Source organism: Sciurus vulgaris, assembly GCF_902686455.1.
Source record: "Sciurus vulgaris genome assembly, chromosome: 11".
Lineage (NCBI taxonomy): Eukaryota > Metazoa > Chordata > Mammalia > Rodentia > Sciuridae > Sciurus > Sciurus vulgaris.
Genome location: NC_136472.1, coordinates 86895867 through 86915794, shown reverse-complemented (window position 1 = coordinate 86915794; position 19928 = coordinate 86895867). Strand labels below are relative to the sequence as shown.

Sequence of the window (19928 nt, the reverse complement as noted above, 5' to 3'; positions counted from 1 at the left end):
TCAAAAAATGTAATTCGTCACATCAATAGATTTAAGGTTAAGAACCATATAAGTATTTCCATAGATGCAGAGAAAGCATTTGACAAAATACAACACCCTTCATGCTCAAAGCACTAGAAAAAATAGGAACAGTAGGAACATACTTCAACAGTGTAAAGGCTACTTATGCTAAGCTCACAGCCAACATCATTCTTAATGGAGAAAAACTGAAAGCATACCCTTTAAAAACTGGAACAAGACAGGGATATCCTCTTTCAACACTTCTATTCAACATAGTCCTTGATACTGTCCAGAGCAATAAGACAGACCAAAGAAAGTAAAGGGATATGAATAGGAAAAGAAGAACTCAAGGTGTCACTACTTGCCAATGACATGACTCTGTATTTAGAGAATTCAAAAAACTCCACCAGAAAACTTCTAGACCTAATAAATGAATTTAGCAATATAGTAGGATATAAAATCAACATGCATAAACCTTAAATATTTTTATTCATAAGTAATGACACATCTGAAGTGGAAATGAGGAAAACAACTCTGTTCACAATAGCCTCAAAGAAAATAAAATACTTGGGAATAAATCTAACTAAAGAGGTGGAAGATGTCTCCAATGAAAATCAGAGAACTTTAAAGAAAGAAATTGAAGAAGACCTTAGAAAATGGAAAGATCTCCCATGTTCTTGGAGAAGCAGAATTAATATTAACAAAATGGCCATACTTCCAAAGGTGCTATACAGATTTAATGTAATTCCAATTAAAATTCCAATGACATTTCTCATAGAAATAGAGAGAGCAATCATGAAATTTATCTGGAAGAACAAAAGACCCAGAATAGCCAAAGCAATCATGGGGCAGGAAGAGTGATGCAGGAGGTATCACAATACAGACCTTAAACTCTACTATAGAGTAAAAGTAACAAAAACAGCATAGTATAGGCACCAAAATAGACAGGCAGACCAATGGTACAGGATAGAAGACACAGAGACATACCCACATAAGAACAATGATTTCATACTAGACAAAGGTGCCAAAAACTTACAATGGAGAAAAGACATCCTCTTCAACAAATGGTGCTGGCAAAACTGGAAATCCATATGTAGTAAAATGAAACTAAACCCCTATCTCTCACCGTGCACGAAACTCAACTCAAAATGGATCAAGGATCTAAAAATCAGATGTGAGTCCCTTCACCAAATAGGAGAAAAAGTAGGCCTAAATCTCCATCACATTGGCTTAGGACCAGACTTCCTTAACAAGATCCCCATAGTACAAACAATAAAATAATGAATCAACAAATGGGATGAATTCAAACTAAAAAGGTTTTCTCTCAGCAAAGGAAACAATGAATAATGTCAAAAGAGAACCTACAGAGTGGGAGAAAATCTTTTGCACACACACTTCAGACACAGCACTAATCTCCCAAAGTTTATAAAGAACTTAAAAAAATTTACACCAAAAATACAAAGAACCCAATCAATAAATGGACTGAGTAACTGGGCAGACACTCCACAAAAGAAGACATAAAGGCGATCAACAAATATATGAAAAAATGCTTATCATCTCCTGTAATTAGAGAAATGCAAATCAAAACCACCCCAAGATTTTATCTAACTCCAATTAGAATGGCTATTATCAAGAACACAAGCAGTAAGTGTTGGCCTAGATGTGGGGAAAAAGGCACACTCACATTGCTGATGGAGTTGCAAATTGGTGCAGCCACTCTGGAAAGCAATATGAGATTCCTCAGAAAACTTGGAGTGGACCCACCATTTGACCCAGCTATCCCACTCCTTGGTTTATACCCAAAGGACTTAAAATCAGCATACTACAGTGATGCAGCCACATCAATGTTCAATTCACAATAGCTAGATTGTGGAACCAACCAAGATGCCCTTCAGTTAATCAATGGATAAAGAAACTGTGGTATATATACAGAATGGAATATTATTCAGCCATAAAGAAGAATAAAATTATGGCATTTGCTGGTAAATGGATGAAGTTGGAAAATATCATGCTAACTGAAATAGGCCAAACCCAAAAACCAAAGGCCAAATTTTTTCTCTGATAAGTGGATAATGATACAAAATGAGGCCAGTGTCAGTCAGGAAGAGAAGAATGAAGGAACTTTGGATGGTGTAGAGGAAAATGGGGTGAAAGAGGGTGGGGAAAGGAAAGATAGTAGAGTGAAACAGACAGTATTGCTCTATGTATATGTATGATTACATGAATGGTGTGAATCTACATTGTGTAAAACCACTGAAATGAAAAGTTGTACCCCATTTGTGTATAATGAATCAAAATGCAATCTGTAAAAATAAAAAAATAATAATGTAAGGAAATTTAGATACTTCTTTTGATTACTCCATTACCTATTCAGTTCTTTGCTTTAAAAATAGTTCCCCTCTTTGTAGGCCTAACAAATGTGAAATATTCGTATTGTTTCCAAACCTGAAAAATTAATGTTTCCTTTCTTCTTTGGATTTATTATTTGTATACATTTTCATTGTGGGACATATCATAGTATATTAAAATATCTTTCAAGTATCTGTCTTCCCTACTGGACTGAGAATATTGTTGAGAACAAATATCAAGCCTTACTTTTAAATAGCCACCTCCAAAATCTCACACATCATAAGTAATAACAATATTTGTTTAATTAAACTAAGGTAAAATTTTATGTGAAACAGTCATAGTGTGTGAAAAACTTCCCAGCCTGTTTTTGCAAAAATATTTCTAACAATCTAAACTGGCCAACAATATGAAACTCTACCCTGTGAGGTACTAAATCTTTCATTATCAAAAGTATTATAGCAAAAGATGCAATCATCAGTCTTGATTTACTAAAAGATATCCCAATATTCAGAAAACTTTGTTATATCAATGGAAATATAATCTGCCCCAACTTTTGGGAAGGGCAGTTATCATTATGCCTGTCAAAATGCTGTAAGAAGCGACACTATGATTTAGGCGTTCCATTCCCAAGAATCAAAACTATAAAAATCTTCACACAGATATTTTAAGCATATATGGACAAGAATGTTCACAATGGACTTTTTGTAGTGGTAACCAATTCAAGACAAGATAAGCACCCAGCAATAGGAAAATGGTTAAATAAATTGCTTTTCAATTCTATAAAATATTGTTACCACATAAATTAGTAAGATAGTTATTAAGTGGGATATAGAAATTACTAAAATCAGTTGCTACCCTAAGTGCTCAAAAACATAAAATTGGTTAGTCCTAGTAAGGACTCTGAGACTGTTGCAATTATTAGCATTCCCATTTTATATATGAGGAAATTTTGGCACAGAGAGGTTAAGGAACTTGCTCACAGTAAAAAAACAGGGACCCAGACCACAGCATACCAGGTGGTATGGTTCCGGGATACTATTAACGACCATGTTAAACAACTTTCAGTGTGGTGGCATGGAAGAATACCAAGTCATGGCTGAGAGAAATTTTAAATTATAAATTATACAGTTATACAATAAACAGTGTACTTTTGTTTAATGAATAATAATTACATATATATGTGTGTATAGTAAATATATAGATCTATGTTTATATTTCACAGAATTAGATTTGTAAAAAACTATTAAGATTGATTCTATCTAACCAATGCAGTTGAATAATGCAGGGGAGATTTTTAGTTTATACATTTCTTCAATTAAATTTTTTAAAAATATTCTTGTAATAAAAATATTTTCCTTTCTGGACATATGAGATGAATAAAAAATAAAATTTTTTGTGCACTCTTGGCAAGTAGAAAAAATTTTTAAGCAATTTTGGAAACCATAAAGCAAGTTGATCATTTATATTGACAGTATCTGTCCCTGCTCCCTCCCTCTAGAAAAGGTACACCATACTTTATTTCCTCTGAAGATCTTCCCATATCTTGCAATAACAATTTTTCCAGTGCAGTTTATGTTCATCTCTCTTTCTAATTTGAAAAAGTCTTCAGTACGAGCATAGTTCACATATATGAGATCTCCCTACAGGGAAAAGAAAAACATACATAATACTGCTAAAATTAAAAAGAAAATTTAAAAATAAGAGGTTTTCACAAAACTGCATTAACAGAAGTTTTCTTTCCTTTTTATGATTTTTTTCCCCTCTGGGAATTGAACCCAGGGCAGCCCTGCAGCACATGCAAAGCGAGCACTCTACCACTGAGGTACATCCCCAGTTCTTTTCTTTCCTTATTTGGGATTAATAAGGAGACCCATGATATTCCATAGAAGTCTTTAGAAAACCTGTCAAAATACTGAAAAGATTAGAGAATAGTTGCGATTCATAAGACATATTTTAAGTAGTGTGGTTTGTTTTGAAGAAATTATCAGTGTGTACAGAGTCATAAGAACTACAGTAAATGTCATTTAAAAAATCCCAACTACACTTAATTTCCAACCACAACATTTTTAAGTGCTTCTTTAGTATATAAATTCAGATTTAAAACAACAGAAAGCAATTTATAAAAACATTTATTAGCCTTGCTGAATTAAAATCATCTTTAGAAGTTTCTTATTTCAGAGTGGCCTCTGCCTCATTTGGGCCTGTTTTTATTGTATGTATTTTCTTTTTTGTTTCTGGTAGTCCTTTTTTTAATTATTTTTATTTTGAGGGGCATGCATAGTACTGAACATAAAACAATGGACAACTACGCCTAATCTCCATGTAAATCCCTTGATTTTGTTCTCTTTACAGTTTTTATACAATAAGGAAAGTCTTAATAACTTGAATTAAAAATAATAAAAATAGTCAGGTGTGGTGGCACACACCTGTAATCCCAGGGCCTCAGAAGGCTGAAGCAGGAGGAAGGAGAGTTCAAAGCCAGCCTCAGCAAGCAAGGTGCTAAGCAACTCAGTGAGACCCTGTCACTAAAGAAAAATACATAATAGGGCTGGAAGTGTGGCTCAATAGTTGAGTGCCCCTGAGTTCAATCCCCAGTACCCCAAAATAATAAAATAAAATAAAATAAAATAAAAATAATGAAAATAAATAAAACCTGAAAAAAAAAAAAAAAGTCTGTCTTTACCTCTGGCATGCCTTGGGCTGAGAAAGCATTATATGGTGGTACAATATTTGTAATGTTCTCATATCCATCTGGAGGTGGTTCAAGGTATGATGTTTTGAATATCTAGTAAGAAGTAAAGCATGTCAAGTTAGGGAGAATAATTCCAGGTTATTATTAATGTATAATTAATTTTTTCCAAGTGTATACTAAAGATTAAGCATCCTGGAACTAGATTCCATAATTAAATAGATAAATTCTACTGATGATGAGAAAGAGCTCTATTATTTTTTTTTTCAAAATAATAGAAACTATTGTAAGTGCATACAGTCCTGGACAATTAAAACCACTGTACAGTGTAAAATGTCATCAAACCTTGTTGTGGTGTCATGTGCCTATAATTCCAGCATTCAAGAGAATGAGGCAGAAGGACCACTTGAGTCCAAGAATTTGAGACCAGACTAGACAACATGGGAAGACCCCAAATCAACAAGAAAAAAACAGAAAAGAAGGCAGCACTCTTGGGTTGGGTATCTATCATGAATGAGGCGCTGGTTTCATCACAAACATGGAAAAAAAATGCTAACAAAGATGGAACACTTGCAATTTTCATTTCTTGGCTATGCCTTTCAGCTTCCATTGTGGTCCCCTTTTCTTTCATCTTCATCTAAATATTACATATATTTTGTCCCCAGCCCACCACTTGTCTTATTTTATATTCTCTCCCAGTGAGATTTCATAGATTATCAAAAATTTACCAACAGTCAATGTACTTATATTTTCCAGCTTTTCACACTCACACATTTAGAGCCCAATGGTCATTTAGCTTTGATGTCTAAATTCAACATGTTAAAATTTGGATTTATGTTCTCCCACCCCTACGCCTGGTTCTGCATTCTCTACCTCCATTAATGGCCTCACCAAGTTAGCCACCCACATCCTACAGTCTAGGAACATCCTGAACTCTCTCTTCACTTCTTTCCTCCCAGACACTAATCAAGTCCTACTGATTCGCTTCCTGTTTCTCAAGATCATCATTATTCCTCACCTGCTAATATGCTAATTCAGGACTTCATCATCTTTCATCTGAATGACTACCTTTAACTCGTAACTCTAACTCCTTGCCTAGCCTAGGTGTAATATGCAGACTCCCCCATCTATCTAAAATGCCTTTCTGGTCACATCCTTCTGCTGCCGAGAGCTCATCTTTGGTCCCATGAATTGAAGTTGAAATCTTAGCTCCTTAGGATAGCATATAATCCTCTCCATGAGCATCATCTGGTCTATCTCTTACTATAGCCCAGTTTGTATTTCACAGTCTTGAAATACATAAAGATTTAAATTCTACCAATAATACTAAGCTAGTATGTTTTCTAGCCTTTGCAGTATTTTCTTCCACCTAGAACTTTCTTACCTTGCTTCTTCTTATTGTTAATTCCTTGTGCTCTTACCTGACTTATATGTCAACTCATTCAAAAAGACTTCTCTAACTCCCAGTGTGGGTGTGGGAGGTGGTGTGAACAACCCATTTCTGTGTAGATAAACAGTCCTGATCATACCCTTCATGGCGCTTACCATACTGATTTGAAATCATGAATCCTATTGTCTGTCTCACCTTAGTTAAACAAAGGATTCATGTCCTAATCTTCATTCCAGCCTGAAGACCTAGCCAAGCTCCATGCCTAACACAAAACAGACACTGAATAGTTTAGAGTTTATTAACTTTTCTATATAATGTGAATTCTAAACACTACTAACAAATTTCTGGTTTTACTTGACCTTACATTCCATTCCATATAAAAGCGTGGCATTATAACATGTGAAAAGTACCAACAATTCTCTATCACCTCAGTTCCATGTTCATCCACAATCGATATGCAGTTAGCCTTTGCCTCGTTAGGGTAAGATAGGAGAACATCATAATGGACCAAATTGGCTGAATCAAGTCCAAATTTCTTCCACTGGGCTTGTATTTTTTTGGCAAGTAGTAAATTTTGTTCTGTTCCTGCTAGATGAGGAAGTTTTGTGAAAGAACTAAAATGAGAAAAAGAAACAATTGAACAAAGAAAAAAACAAGTATGAGTTAAAGAGTACATTCAGATTGCGTGCCTAAGAAATATTCTGGATGTTTTATACATCTTTTATGCATTACAATTATATATCAGAAATATTACAAGACACAGCTAGAAATATCAATTTCTATATATGCCAATTTTTAAATTATTTATGTACAGCTGCAGTTTCCATATTATTCTCCCTCAGAAAAGAATGCATTCCATAGTAAACACAATCAGCAAGGGCCTGATATGAGAAGACACCCTGAAGAATGTTATACTGCTATGCTAATGGTTCATCTTCTTGCTGTTTGCTGCTTATTCAATAGATAGAGGACACGTGGGAAGAAAAAAAATCTCAGTGTTTTCCAGGAACCTGTCAGGCATTTCGACACTTGACTTAGATATATCTAGTACTGATTCTATCATGTATATAGTTGCTTTTTTATCTCACTGAGGTCAAGGTCTCTGCATTTTGATTTTTATATTCCCCAATGCTTAAGCACTTGCCAGTTACCAAGGAAGTAAAGACTGGTTGGACTGAGTTTGGGAATGCCATCTTGGTTCTGGGTGCAAATGAGTTACAGCAATTAAATGACCTCACAAACATACCTCCTACTGAGATATATTTTCTTTTAGGTGAAAAGTATTTTAAAATCTTCTCAACCTTCTCACTTCCCACGGGTGTTAGTAAAAACAGTAGATTGTTTTATAAATTAGTTTTTAAGTTAAACAGAGGACAACAAAAAATATATGGCAGTAAAGATCAATTAATGTTTATTGAAAACTTACTGCATGCTAAGGACCCTACGGGCACTTTCACATGTGTTCTCTCATTTAAACCTCACAGACTTCTACCTTTGTCCCCATTTTACAAAAGGGTAACTGAAAGAGTGGTGAATAGCTTGTTTATAATTTCGTAGCTAATAAGTGCTGGGGAAAGAAGCTAAAATTATAGTTGTGTGATCTTGAGAAATTGTGATATTTCTCTATACATCATCTGATCTTATTACCCAACTGTTTAAACCTTTCTACTGCTCCTCATATTCTGTGTTATCAAGTTCATACTGCAATGTGGCATTTGAGGTCCGTTTATATCTGTCCTACATTTTCAGCTGCATTTCCTCCCACTTTCTTTATTAACTTCTCAGATGCATGTCATTGAGCACACCTATTTTCTCCCTGAAATGATTATGCTTTCTTCCTCATACCCTTCTGCCTTCACACAAGGTCTTCTGTGAGACATAAATACTGTCTAATCTGCTGAATCTCTCTCCATCACTTTTTCCCACCTGCAAACTATTAATAGTCCATGAGGATCCCTTATGACTGTCTTCTCTGTGAAGTTCATCCTCTCTACATCAGTAAATGAAAGCTGCAGGATACAGGTGCTTAATAGCTTAAATATTTGTTTTAAAAAGTATAAATTTGTTTAGACAGAAGTAATTCATAGAGGTAAAAATATGTCTAGGATATTTAATTTCTACTTTATATAATATACTACTATTTTATTTTCTTCAATGAACAGATATTATCTTACAATTAGGGAAAAATTAATGTATTTTCTGAAATTAAGATGTTGAATTAACCATAAATGTTTGCCTCTTATCTTATAGGGAATCCAATGAAATGAAATACAGAACGGAATAAAATAATTTTGAAAATGCAGCACTTAGATGAGTGTACACACTCCTTAAGCCTATGATCAACAATTCCCCAATATCCTCTGCCTCTTCATGGAATGTTTGTATGACTACTGGCCTTAACAGGTATCCTCTGAAGACTTTGCTTACCTGCAAGCTATTTCATTTCCATGCCTGCACCTGTCTTGGAGCTAGAAGGTCAGCTAGGACCCCTTCTTACTTTCCATTGGTTCTTCCTCAGACTTTTTCTTCCTTTCAAACTAATAGCTCTTTTGATGCTCATACCAAATAGGTGCTCTCATTTGCAAAACTGTGGGACAATCTTTTTCCTTCATTCAAGTCTTGGGCTCCTGGGTTGGGGATGTAGGTCAGTGGTGGAGTGCTTGCTAGCATGCACAAGGCCCTGGGTTCCATCCCCAGTGTGGAAAAAAAGTTTTTAAATGTAAGAAAGTTGTGGACTACTAATGCACTATATTTCTCTCTTTTCCTATTCTTGCCACCCTTCTTGTATGCATTTTTGTATTTAGTTATATGCAAAGGAAAGAAAAGTCAATCCCAATGATATACTTAATCATCATGAAAACTCTTAGTGCATTATTTACCACCATATATATATATATATAGATATATATATATATTAATATATACAAGGTAATATAGGGCAGTATTATATGGCATATTATGTTACTATACCATATTAAATAACTTTATAGATTAAAGCAAAGTACTAATAACATAATATAAATTTCAAGGTAAGTGCCAGCACCAAGGTTTACTTCTGATAACTCATGTAATTTTCTAGAAGTTTTCTTTCGGATACTTCATGACATGCTGCAGGTATCTACAATGTTAACATCTTAACTGATTTTTTAAATTTTACAAATTTAAACATAAGCATGTTGTCTCATTTTCTAAGACATTGTGCATTTTATAGCACTGAATGAGCAATGTAGACTTCAAGGGATAGTCATCCCATTGCCCACTCATTTTTTTGTATCTCCAAAAAGCATGTCGAAACAAACATTTAGAATTAGCTTCTTGATATCTGATGTGCCTCATTCATAAATTGGCTTAAATTTTCTAAGAACAGTATAGCTGTTTTCATTCCTCATTATAGCTAACTCTAATTCATCCATGAGAACTAATATGGAATTGTGTGATCTCATTAAACCACAGCATGGACAAAGAAGAAACAGTTCATAGAGTATGCACTTCACTCTGCATATTGATCTCTAGAAGTAAACTGGACTCTCAGAAAAAGAGAATAGAAGAATATGGAGGAAAATGACTTAACAAATAATAAACGAAACCTTCCTAAGAAAGAAAGAAAAGATTTTTCAAGAAATTTTGCAGGAATATTGAATATTTGCATTTAAGATTATCATCAATCCTTAGATCATGCCATACACAAAAATTAAATTGAAGTGGATCATTGACTTTAAATGTGCATACTAAAATTATAAAACTTCCAGAAGAAAACATGAAGACAATAGTCTCATAGGACAACATAGATAAGACACAAAAAGTAGGAAGAATGAAACAAAAATATGTAATTAAATGGACTTTGTTAAGATTAAAAATGTCTGATCTTCTAAGACTTCACCATGAAAACAAAAAGGCCAGCTGCAGGAGAAAATATTTGTAATACACGTGTCTGACAAAGGACTTAACTCCAGAATATGTATGGGAATATATATGGAAGGAAAGTTTATAAAAGAAGAAATACTAATGTCTAATAAGAACATCAGAAGATGTTTAATATCACTAGTCATGAGGAGATGCAAATTAAAACCACAATAAGATATCACTACTAGATAATTAGATTGGTTAAAATTGAAACAACTGACAATACCAAGCATTGCCCAGGATGTGGAGCAACTAGAATACTTAAACTGATGGGAAGAAATATGAACTGCTATGACCACTTTTGAAATCTCTTTAGCCTTTCCTTACAAAACTGTACAGGGCTTCATGTAAAGTTCAGTGGTAAAGCACTTGCCTAGAAGGTGCAAGGCCCTGGGTTTGATCCCTAGCAACACACACACACACACACACACACACACACACACACACAGAAAAGAAAAGAAAAACATATGCTTATCCTCCAACCCAATCATTCTAATAGAAATAACAATAAAAATCACACAAAGACTTGTAGACATATGTCTGTATAAGCTTCTTTTACAATAATAAAAAACTAAGAGCAATACAAATGTATGCATTATAGTATATCTGTACAATGGAATTCTACTCAGTGATACAAAAAATTAACTACTGACACATGCAACAATCTGGGTGAACCTTAAAATCATTAGTCTGAGTGAAAGAAGCCAGAAAAAACACAGTTCATGCTATGTACACCACATTGATGAAAAAATGTGCAAGGATGTGCAAATGAATCTAAAGTGATGTAAAACTGATCAGTGATTGTCTAGGGCCAGGATGAAGGGAAAATAAACTGCAGCAGGTATGATAGCAATATTTTGTATTACTGAGGAGTTGTTTTGTTGAGCATCACATATATTTGTAACAATTCTCAAGGTGTAAATTTTATAGGAATATAGCTTATATGATGTAAAATATTCTTCAATACAGCTGATTTTAAAAATAGCACTCCGTTGAAACAACCTAAACATGGAAATAAATGTTATGCTACTTGATTTCAAGAAGTTCACAAATATCACTGAATATCACCCTGAATATCACTCTTTTTCATGCTTAGAAGATGGAAGATTGACGCTGATCATTTTATGTTTTCATCTTGCCCTAATTTTGAACAACAAATTTATATTAGCAAGATGGGATCAAGGTTTAACCTGTGGCAGACAGAACCCAAAACGTTGATCTCCTTTCCACTAATTCACTGAGTGAACAACATCCTAACTGAATATGCTGTTTAAAAAATAAATAAATAAAATTGCTGATTAAATCCAGGCTACTGATTACATCCATGGTGAAGAACAAAGAATAGCATTCACTTGCCACCCAGAGCTGCATGAAGTTGAAACAGGCCCCAATAAGCCAACAGATACTTTTCTGGAGGATGAAATTAGGAAAGAAAGACCTACTTCTTAACATTTTATGGATTTCACATCAAGAGTGATTTAAAAAGACATTTTAAATAACCACAAATTAACTAGTAATGTATAATTTCACACAAAGATTGTTCAACTAAATATAACCAGTTTTAATACACGTTTGACTATATAATGCTTTAAACACTATTTTTAGGATAAAAATACAAAACAAACTTACCGAAGAAATGATTTAATGTTTTCAGCTTTCATTTCTGATAACAGTTTCTCTCGTATACTTTGATGATGGTGTGTTGCACTGGTTGTTTCTTTGAGAGGCTTAATAAACCAACCTATGGGGAAAATACACATATACACAATTACTTTTGACTTTTTTAAAGGTAGAAACTTGCTGGGGCACAATGGTGCACAGCTGTAAGCTGAGAGACTAGGGAAGCTGAGGCAGGAGGATCTCAAGTGTGAGGCCAGCCTGGGCAACTTAGCCAGGACCCCCTTCAAAATTCTGAAAATTTTTGAAAAAGATTAAATAAAGGAAAAGAAAGAAAACAGTAGAAACCAAAAAGGCAAAAAGAAAAAAAAATAACTGATGACCAACAAATAGATCCTAGTAAGCTTTTAAAAACGATTCATATAAAATGCAGAAAACTTCTACATTCCGATGTGTGATGCAATTTTGAGTGGGTTAAAACAAGTTTTACTTGAGAGATGTGCTTTCCTTTCTTACATGTTATGCATCACTGAGGCAAGGCCCTTCTTATTCTCCCCTGGGGATCTAGTTTGTAACAGTTCTTGACACACAGGAAGTATTCCAAAGTTTATGTATTTAAAGGATAAGGAAAAAGCAGTTCTTGGCAGTGCTTAGTCCATATTAGCTGATAATTTTGACTTACTACTATTACTTGGACATGAAAATAACTTTTTCAACCCTGTAAAACCCTAAATTGTTTTTTCAAATGCCCACAAAGAAACCTGAACTCAGTGAGTTTATTTATTTATTTTTTCATTTCGGTCACAAATACATTCTGTTTGGCTTCTAGTTTTGATGCAGTTCGTGGAATTCGCCATGTCGGGAGCCTAACTAGCCACCGCCTGGGAAGCCTAGGGCACAGCCCAGTCGCTCCAGCTTCAGGCTTTCTCCCTTTACCTCCGCAGAGAGGCAGTCCGAGAGAATGATTTGTACACTTACCCACCATAAAGCCCGCCAGAAAAGATGCCAGCACTGCAATCAAACAGATCCAAAGGTACAGACGGCCCCTGGACTTCGCCATGGCTTCTGCTGTGGGATCTGGGCGCAGCTGCCCTCGCCAGGATCCAGGCTGCAGAAGAGCAGAGAGCTCGCGCGCCCTGAAGGCGGTGACCGCCTAGGCAGCTTTCACCTTGCTGACGGCCTGCGACCTTCCCAAAGGCGCCTCAATCCTCCTTGTGGGTCCAGAGATTAAGGAAATGGAGCAAGTGCCCAGCTCTTCCTGGCCCCCAGGAGCGCCAGGAACCCTGGAGCGGAGAGAGGAAGCCCTGCAGAGGGAGGAGGCGCTCTTCCTGTTGGCCTGCAACTTCCATTCTGAGGACCCTGCACAGACCTGCCAAAGTGGGCTGCCTGAGCTGCTGGAAATGTTCCCGCCTCCTATAACACTGCCGCCTCTTTGCCAATCCCATCCCAAGAATTACCGAATCTTGGCGGCAAAATGCATTTGAGTGTTATTTTTCATTCCTCCGGTTCCAGATTCTCTTACCCAATTTCCAATTTGTCAGACTTGGGAATAGTTCAGGTCCTGACTGCTCCACTCACTAATATCTCAGTCATACATTAACACCACAAATGGAATCATGTTCTTTTACCCCCCACTCCCGCACCCCCGCCCCCCACACACAAAGTCTCCAAATTCGGGTAATTCCTCTCCACCTGAGGTTTTCACAGTCCTCGCTGGAATGTTATAGATTCAAATTAATATAATTAACCATTCATTCAGCATTGTTACTGACAATGGGTTTTGAACAAATGTCATTGCCCAGACCTCATCCTTCCAAGTATTTACATTTTCTTTAAAGGTGTTTAGAAGGTTTGCAAACAGAACTACTGCATCCATCCATCTCTCCACAAAGGAAAATTGTAGAAATATACAGCTGGTTAATCATATCTAATCAAAACCAGTTTCTTTTTCAGTCAAAGCAAAATTTTTGTGTGGGATTGGAAGGAGATGGCGCCTCCAGGGTTATGCCCTACCTTTGCTGCATTCTTCAGTCCTGATGGCCGTAGGCAGGGCATCTTCCCTTGCTTTTAACAAGTTATTGGAAGCAACTATCTTATTTCTCTTCAGTGTAATTGTCTGATATATCTAATGTGTTTCTTTTTTTTCCTTTTGGAACTTCTGTAAAATTCCTAAAAGTTAACTATAAAACAAACATCTTTATTGAACTAATTGATTTTTTAGGATATTTGCATATTATTTAAAGCCCAACTAACCTCAGATTCTTCAGTTATTGGTCCCTTACACATTCCTCAACTAATGCCTCTAGCATTTTCTGTTTCAGGGACAAACACCTTTCCATGAATATTTTCTTTAAAAAATAAGTTACCCCCTACCCTCACAGAGACACAGCAACATTTACAGCAAGTTAGAATAAAATTATTCAAAAGATGCAACAGCTGGTGAAATAACTATGCTCCTCAAACATGGAGCATCCAGACATATTTAATCTGTTTTATTAATGTAGGATACAGGCAGTGGTAGATTGCTTGCCTAGCACATGTGAGGCCCTGGGTTCGCTCCTCAGAACCACATAAAAATAAATAAAGAACTGGCATTGTGTTCAATTAAAAAATATTTTTTAAAAATATAGAATATATGGCTTTAAATAACTACATAGTGTCAAACATTGGGACAAGAGTGTCCTCAATGCACAAATAATATCTAATTTTATTTGTGATGCACATAAACATTTTGAGGATCGATTATGTAATTTATTATTTCTAGACTTTTTGGCTATTTTTTTAATCTGGTGCTCATGAAAACTTTGCTATTGCTACATAGCTCTCAAAAGACTTATCTAAATTACTTCTACATAAAGGTTTGTTGGAGAGAGAAGGTGGAAACTAATGATTAAAATAGCTTTTTGTATAATTTGCTTTTTTATACTCCTTTCTTAATTCTAATAATTAATTGAGTTTTAACTAATAGAAGAAATGGTTGTATTATTTAGCACAATTTTCCAAATTGATTAATCTTTCCATATAAATATTAGATTACTACTGAGCACAGTGGTGTATGCCTGTAATCCCATGATTTGGGAGACTGAGGCAGGAGAATCACCAGTTCAAGGTCAGACTCAGCAATTTAGTGATGTCCTAAGCACCTCATGAGACTCTGTCTCAAAATGAAAAATAAGAAAGGCTAGGGATGTTTGCTCAGTGTTAAAGTACCCCTGAGTTCAATTCCTGGTACAAAAAAAAATATTAGATTACTAACTCAATCAACATTTATTGAGGAGCTATAGCATGCCACTTATGGTGCTTAATCCTGAGAATATGATGCTTTCCCTTACAAAACCTACAATATATGAGAAGACAGATAATTAATAAGTAATTAAATATTACACTTCCAAGAAGGAACAGTATTTCCTCAAATGTGAATTTGCCAATGCCCTATTAGACATTGCAACCTCTATATTGACAATCCATTACAAAAAGTTCAAATTAGCTGGTTCAATAAGTCTTTGGCCTTTGTTAATAATAGAATTCAAAATCATTCAGAGTTCCATATTATTTAAGCTTATAACAGAAGGGGTCACTATTAAAAATGGTTTCTAAGTATTAATATCTCAACAAATATTTGTATCTTTCAAAGAACAATTAATAAAGCAACATTGTTGATTGATGGGAACACTTTTCAGTTTTTCCTTCAAAGCTGAAAAGTGGACAAGAAATGTTTTTTATTGGAAAAACAATCTCAATAAAAGTACTTGACCTGCTGGCAATACTTTTCCATCTTCCTTTGAAGAAAATATTGTATTACTGTTTGAATCAAATATTTGTCATTAATTCCAAGACCTTTTAAGTTTCATTTTTCTCAATTATTCCTAATTTTAGAGGCTGAGACACATTTTCCAGGCATCTGTTTAACTGAAACTTCTCTAAGAAGGATTCAAAATATTTTTGAGGAAATAAAAAAATTATAAAATTAAAGAGAATTATGAGAAAGGTCAAGACAAAATTGAGAATCTATAATCTCTATGATTACTTTTTCCTTTCAATGTAAACACACAACTTAATTCTTACTGTTAGATCTAACAGGTCATTGTAAAACAATTGTTTGATTTGGGGAGGACTTTTAATTTTTATGTAATTGCAAATGTCTGGCAAACGTGACTGGACCTGGTGATACACACCTGTAGTCCCAGCTACTCAGGAGGATTGGAAGGTTAGGGCTTGCCAAATTGACAAAATCATACTAGAAAGTTTATATAGTTCATTCTTTTACCTTTCCAATATTCATCCACACATTACTCTACCTATAGTTAAACTTTCACATACACAAAAAAAACATTGATATATGTCTGATTTTCACACTTAAGTCCACACTTATCCTTTCTCTAACCAGATAGAAAAAAATATATTAAATATCACGGGAAGTGGTTCCTGGCTCGAAGTCCCTAGATCAACAGCAATATTATCACTTGGCAATCTGTTAGCCAGGCAAGGTCTCAAGTCAATCCTAGAACTATTGAATCTGAAACTAAGCAATTTGTGTATAACAAGTACCACCGGTGGATTCTGATCATAGTAAAGATTCAGAAACTCTAAAATGAAGTGACAGCCTGTAATTCCAGCTACTGTGGAGGCTGAGGCAGGAAGACCACTTGAGTTCAGCCTTGAGCCAGGGAAGTTGTGACCAACCTGAGCAACACAGAGAGACTTCAGTTACAATCAAACAAAAATTTCAGAGATGTGTTTGTTTGTTTGTTTTTTAGTTATGTGAAGGTAATTCTGTCTTGTATTACTTTTCATCTCTTAACAGTTCTTGAGAGAATAAGAGAATAAAAGTTTCATAAGCTGCTTAATGGATAAATCTTTTTCTTTTTCTTTTTTAATTTATTTATTTTTTTTTGTACAGGGTATGAACCCAGGAATACTTTAACACTGAGGCATATTCCTGACTGTATATTTTTTTTTTTATTTTGAGACAGGATCTCACTAATTTGCTTAGGGCCTCACTAAATTGCAGAGATTGGCTTTGAATTTACAATCCTCCTACCTCAGGCTCCCAGCAGCTGGGATTAGAGCTGTGCCCCACCCTACCCAGCCTGGATGAGTCTCAAAGTTGCACAGGAAAGAATGAGGCTGGGGGCTCAGTGGTACAGTGCTTGCCGAACCTAGGGAGTTTGGGAGTCTGGTGGGCCCTGAGATTGAATTCGTTCCCAGCACAACTAAAAAAATAAAAGAAAAAAGTGTTATAATTTCCAATGTGGTTATAAGGCCTAACTATCCCAGTCCTAAGTTTATATTAGTGGAGGACCCAATGACAAAAATTAAATAAGGAAGGGCAAGCTTAAATACCCAATATAAAAATAAATTTCTAAAAAATTTTTTGCACATCATAGAATGTCTCCCTAAGGAAAAGTAAGGGTTTAATATACTTGGAAGCATGACATTTTCTTTCTTATATTTCTCAGCCATAGCTCTTCCATTCATAAATTGGAGTACAAAATTAAATAATTGATGAAGTTTATTTCATGTGCTTATAAAGCGCTTAAAGTGTAGACTTCATGTGTGTGACTTCTGAAAATCATGTCATTCACATAACCTTTCTGATCAGTTAAAAAGAGAATCCTGCATATATGTGATCCCAAAGAGCTAGAAATGAGCTCAGCATTTCCAAAGTCAAGGTCACCGGAGCTCCCTTGATTCGGTTTCTGCAACTGCCAAGGTTATTATTTCAAAATCTATATTCCATACTGAATTCTACAATCAGTCCCATTTGGACATATCACTACATCCATATCCATATTCTTGTCTTCATGTTTCTCATGAGAAAACACGATCATGAAAGAGATGTCAATGACCTACAAGTTAGCATAAAAATCTCCACACACCAAGCAAGATGTATCAGGTTGTTGATTTGAGGACACTCAGAAGCCTGGCCCTAATTATGTCTTAAGACTTCAGTTTCCTCTGGGAAGTCTTCAGGAGACCGTCAGTTTGGTTAGCCTTATAGTGCCAGATACCATTCACTGTGATGCCTGAGGTGTGCGTGCAAATCCATTTCCACCTGTACCCGACACTCAGACTCTTCAGGCCAACCCTCCAGACATGTTCCTGCTTGTCCACCTCTTGCCCCATATTTGGATGACCTGAGTGTTCTCTAGGTGGTCCTCTTGGAACAGCAGCTCAGATTCCTCCTCAGTCTTAACCATGTTTTTGCTTTTACCTCTATTCTTCGACTAAGGTGATGGTAGTTACTGGACAAAGGAAGGCGACGGGAGGGAGCAAAGTTGAGGCTTTGTTGCTTTCTCCTTTAAGCAATGGCAATCATGTTGAGTGGATGTGGATTTGCAAGGAAGTGCACAGATGCACCTAGGTGAGGGATCTGACTCACTTACTGCCAAGACAAAAATCCATGTCCCATCTTCAATGCTTCTACAGTGTCTGCAACTCAATTTCAACAGGTCTCACAGTGCTGGGTCATCCATCTGAAGAATCACTTTTCATCTTGCATACAGCAAAAATTTTAATACCTGGTGAACCAATAGCTCATCTCAGGAAGTAGCCTTTAAACACAGAGCCCTTTCAGGGACTTTCAGATCCAACCCACAGCAGATCATGAATCTGGAAATCAATCTATTACTTCTTTCATTGACATTATTCATTAGTATTTTCTGTCCTAATTAGTTAGCTGCATTTTGAGAAGCATTCTTAATGCTACTATAGTATTTATTAATACATTTTTCATTAGTCTGCCCTTTCACTATATTTGTATCATATACTATGTTCTAAACATTACATTTTGGATAATGAGACTATAGTAGTAAATATGATGAACACTGCCCTTCTTATCTTGGAATTTAGAATCTAATAGTAATAAGTAACTATCAATTTGATGAGTTTGTCAAATATTAGGAGATGCTGTTATACACTTGGAGTGTGTAATCAGAGGAACTATCCTGGTCTATGGAGGCAGGATGGCTTCCCTGAAACAACTTTGGGCTGAGATGTGCTGAATGAGTAGGATGTGGAGAAATGATGAAATGATAATCTCTCAGAAACTGGGATGTACCCAACTAGGTCAAACTTAAGAGAAATCTAAGCACCCTTAGATAGTTTCTTTTCTTTAGTAAGCTAAGATATAAGTCACTTCATTCTTCTGACACAGCTTTGCTCAAATATGTAGATCAAACACTTGGTTTGCAATGTGGATGAGCCTTGGAAGATTTATACTAAATGAGAGAAACAAGACACAAAATGCCACAAATATAATTTAATTTTTATGAAATTTCTAGAATATACAAATTCATAAAGACCTAAATAGTTAGGAGATTTCCAGGTGGGGGTGGTGGGGGATAATGGGGAGTTAATATTAGTAGGTATTGAATTTCTTTGAAGGGACTGAAAAATAACCTTAAATCACATAGTGGAGGTTTTACAAATCTTTAATAAAATAACCTTTACTAGGGGTTGTGGCTCAGCAGTTGAGCACTTCCTAGCATGTGTGAGGCACTGGTTTCAATTCTCAGCACTGCATATAAATAAATGAATAAATAAAGGTCAAAAAATCATTTAATAAACAAATGCATAAATTCAGTGTGGTTATAACAGTTTATGACCATGAAGTGATCATGCTTCCAGAAGTTATAATCAGCCCACAGACATAATGCATAGACTTTAATCTGACATAAGAAGGCCCAAGACTTGGGCATTCACCAATAAATTCTCTCTTTTTTTTTTCCTAATTTCATTTTCATCTTTTTTTTTTTTTTGACCATTTATTATTTTTTTTTCTAGTACTATAGAATGAACCCAGTGTCACCCACATACTAGGCAAGAGCTCTACTACTGGACTATAACCCCTTTCCTCCCCCCTTTTAAAACCTCCCTAAAATGCCCTTTCTAGCTTCAAAATATGAAATCTTCTTGTGTCACATCCCACGTACCTAAGGCTTTAGGCATGTGATACCAGGTCCAGTAAAACCTCACTAT

The 19928-nt window shown here is 35.4% G+C and overlaps 1 protein-coding gene across 2 annotated transcripts in view; it reads right to left on the bottom strand.

The window, feature by feature from the left end:
• The window catches only part of NAALAD2 (N-acetylated alpha-linked acidic dipeptidase 2), a gene marked incomplete at its 3' end in the record, with an annotated part of 43614 nt that extends 30440 nt beyond the window's left edge, over positions 1–13174 (bottom strand). For both annotated transcript variants that reach the window (XR_013757935.1, XM_079105572.1), the window contains exons 1-5: positions 12927–13174; positions 11961–12072; positions 6856–7042; positions 5033–5134; positions 3864–3989 (exon numbers count right to left, since the gene is read on the bottom strand). Coding sequence is in view for 1 of the 2 variants with exons in the window: in XM_079105572.1 (XP_078961698.1) it covers positions 3864–3989; positions 5033–5134; positions 6856–7042; positions 11961–12072; positions 12927–13008 (609 nt within the window). The remainder of the gene's footprint in view (positions 1–3863; positions 3990–5032; positions 5135–6855; positions 7043–11960; positions 12073–12926) is intronic.
• Positions 13175–19928: the final 6754 nt, after the last annotated feature.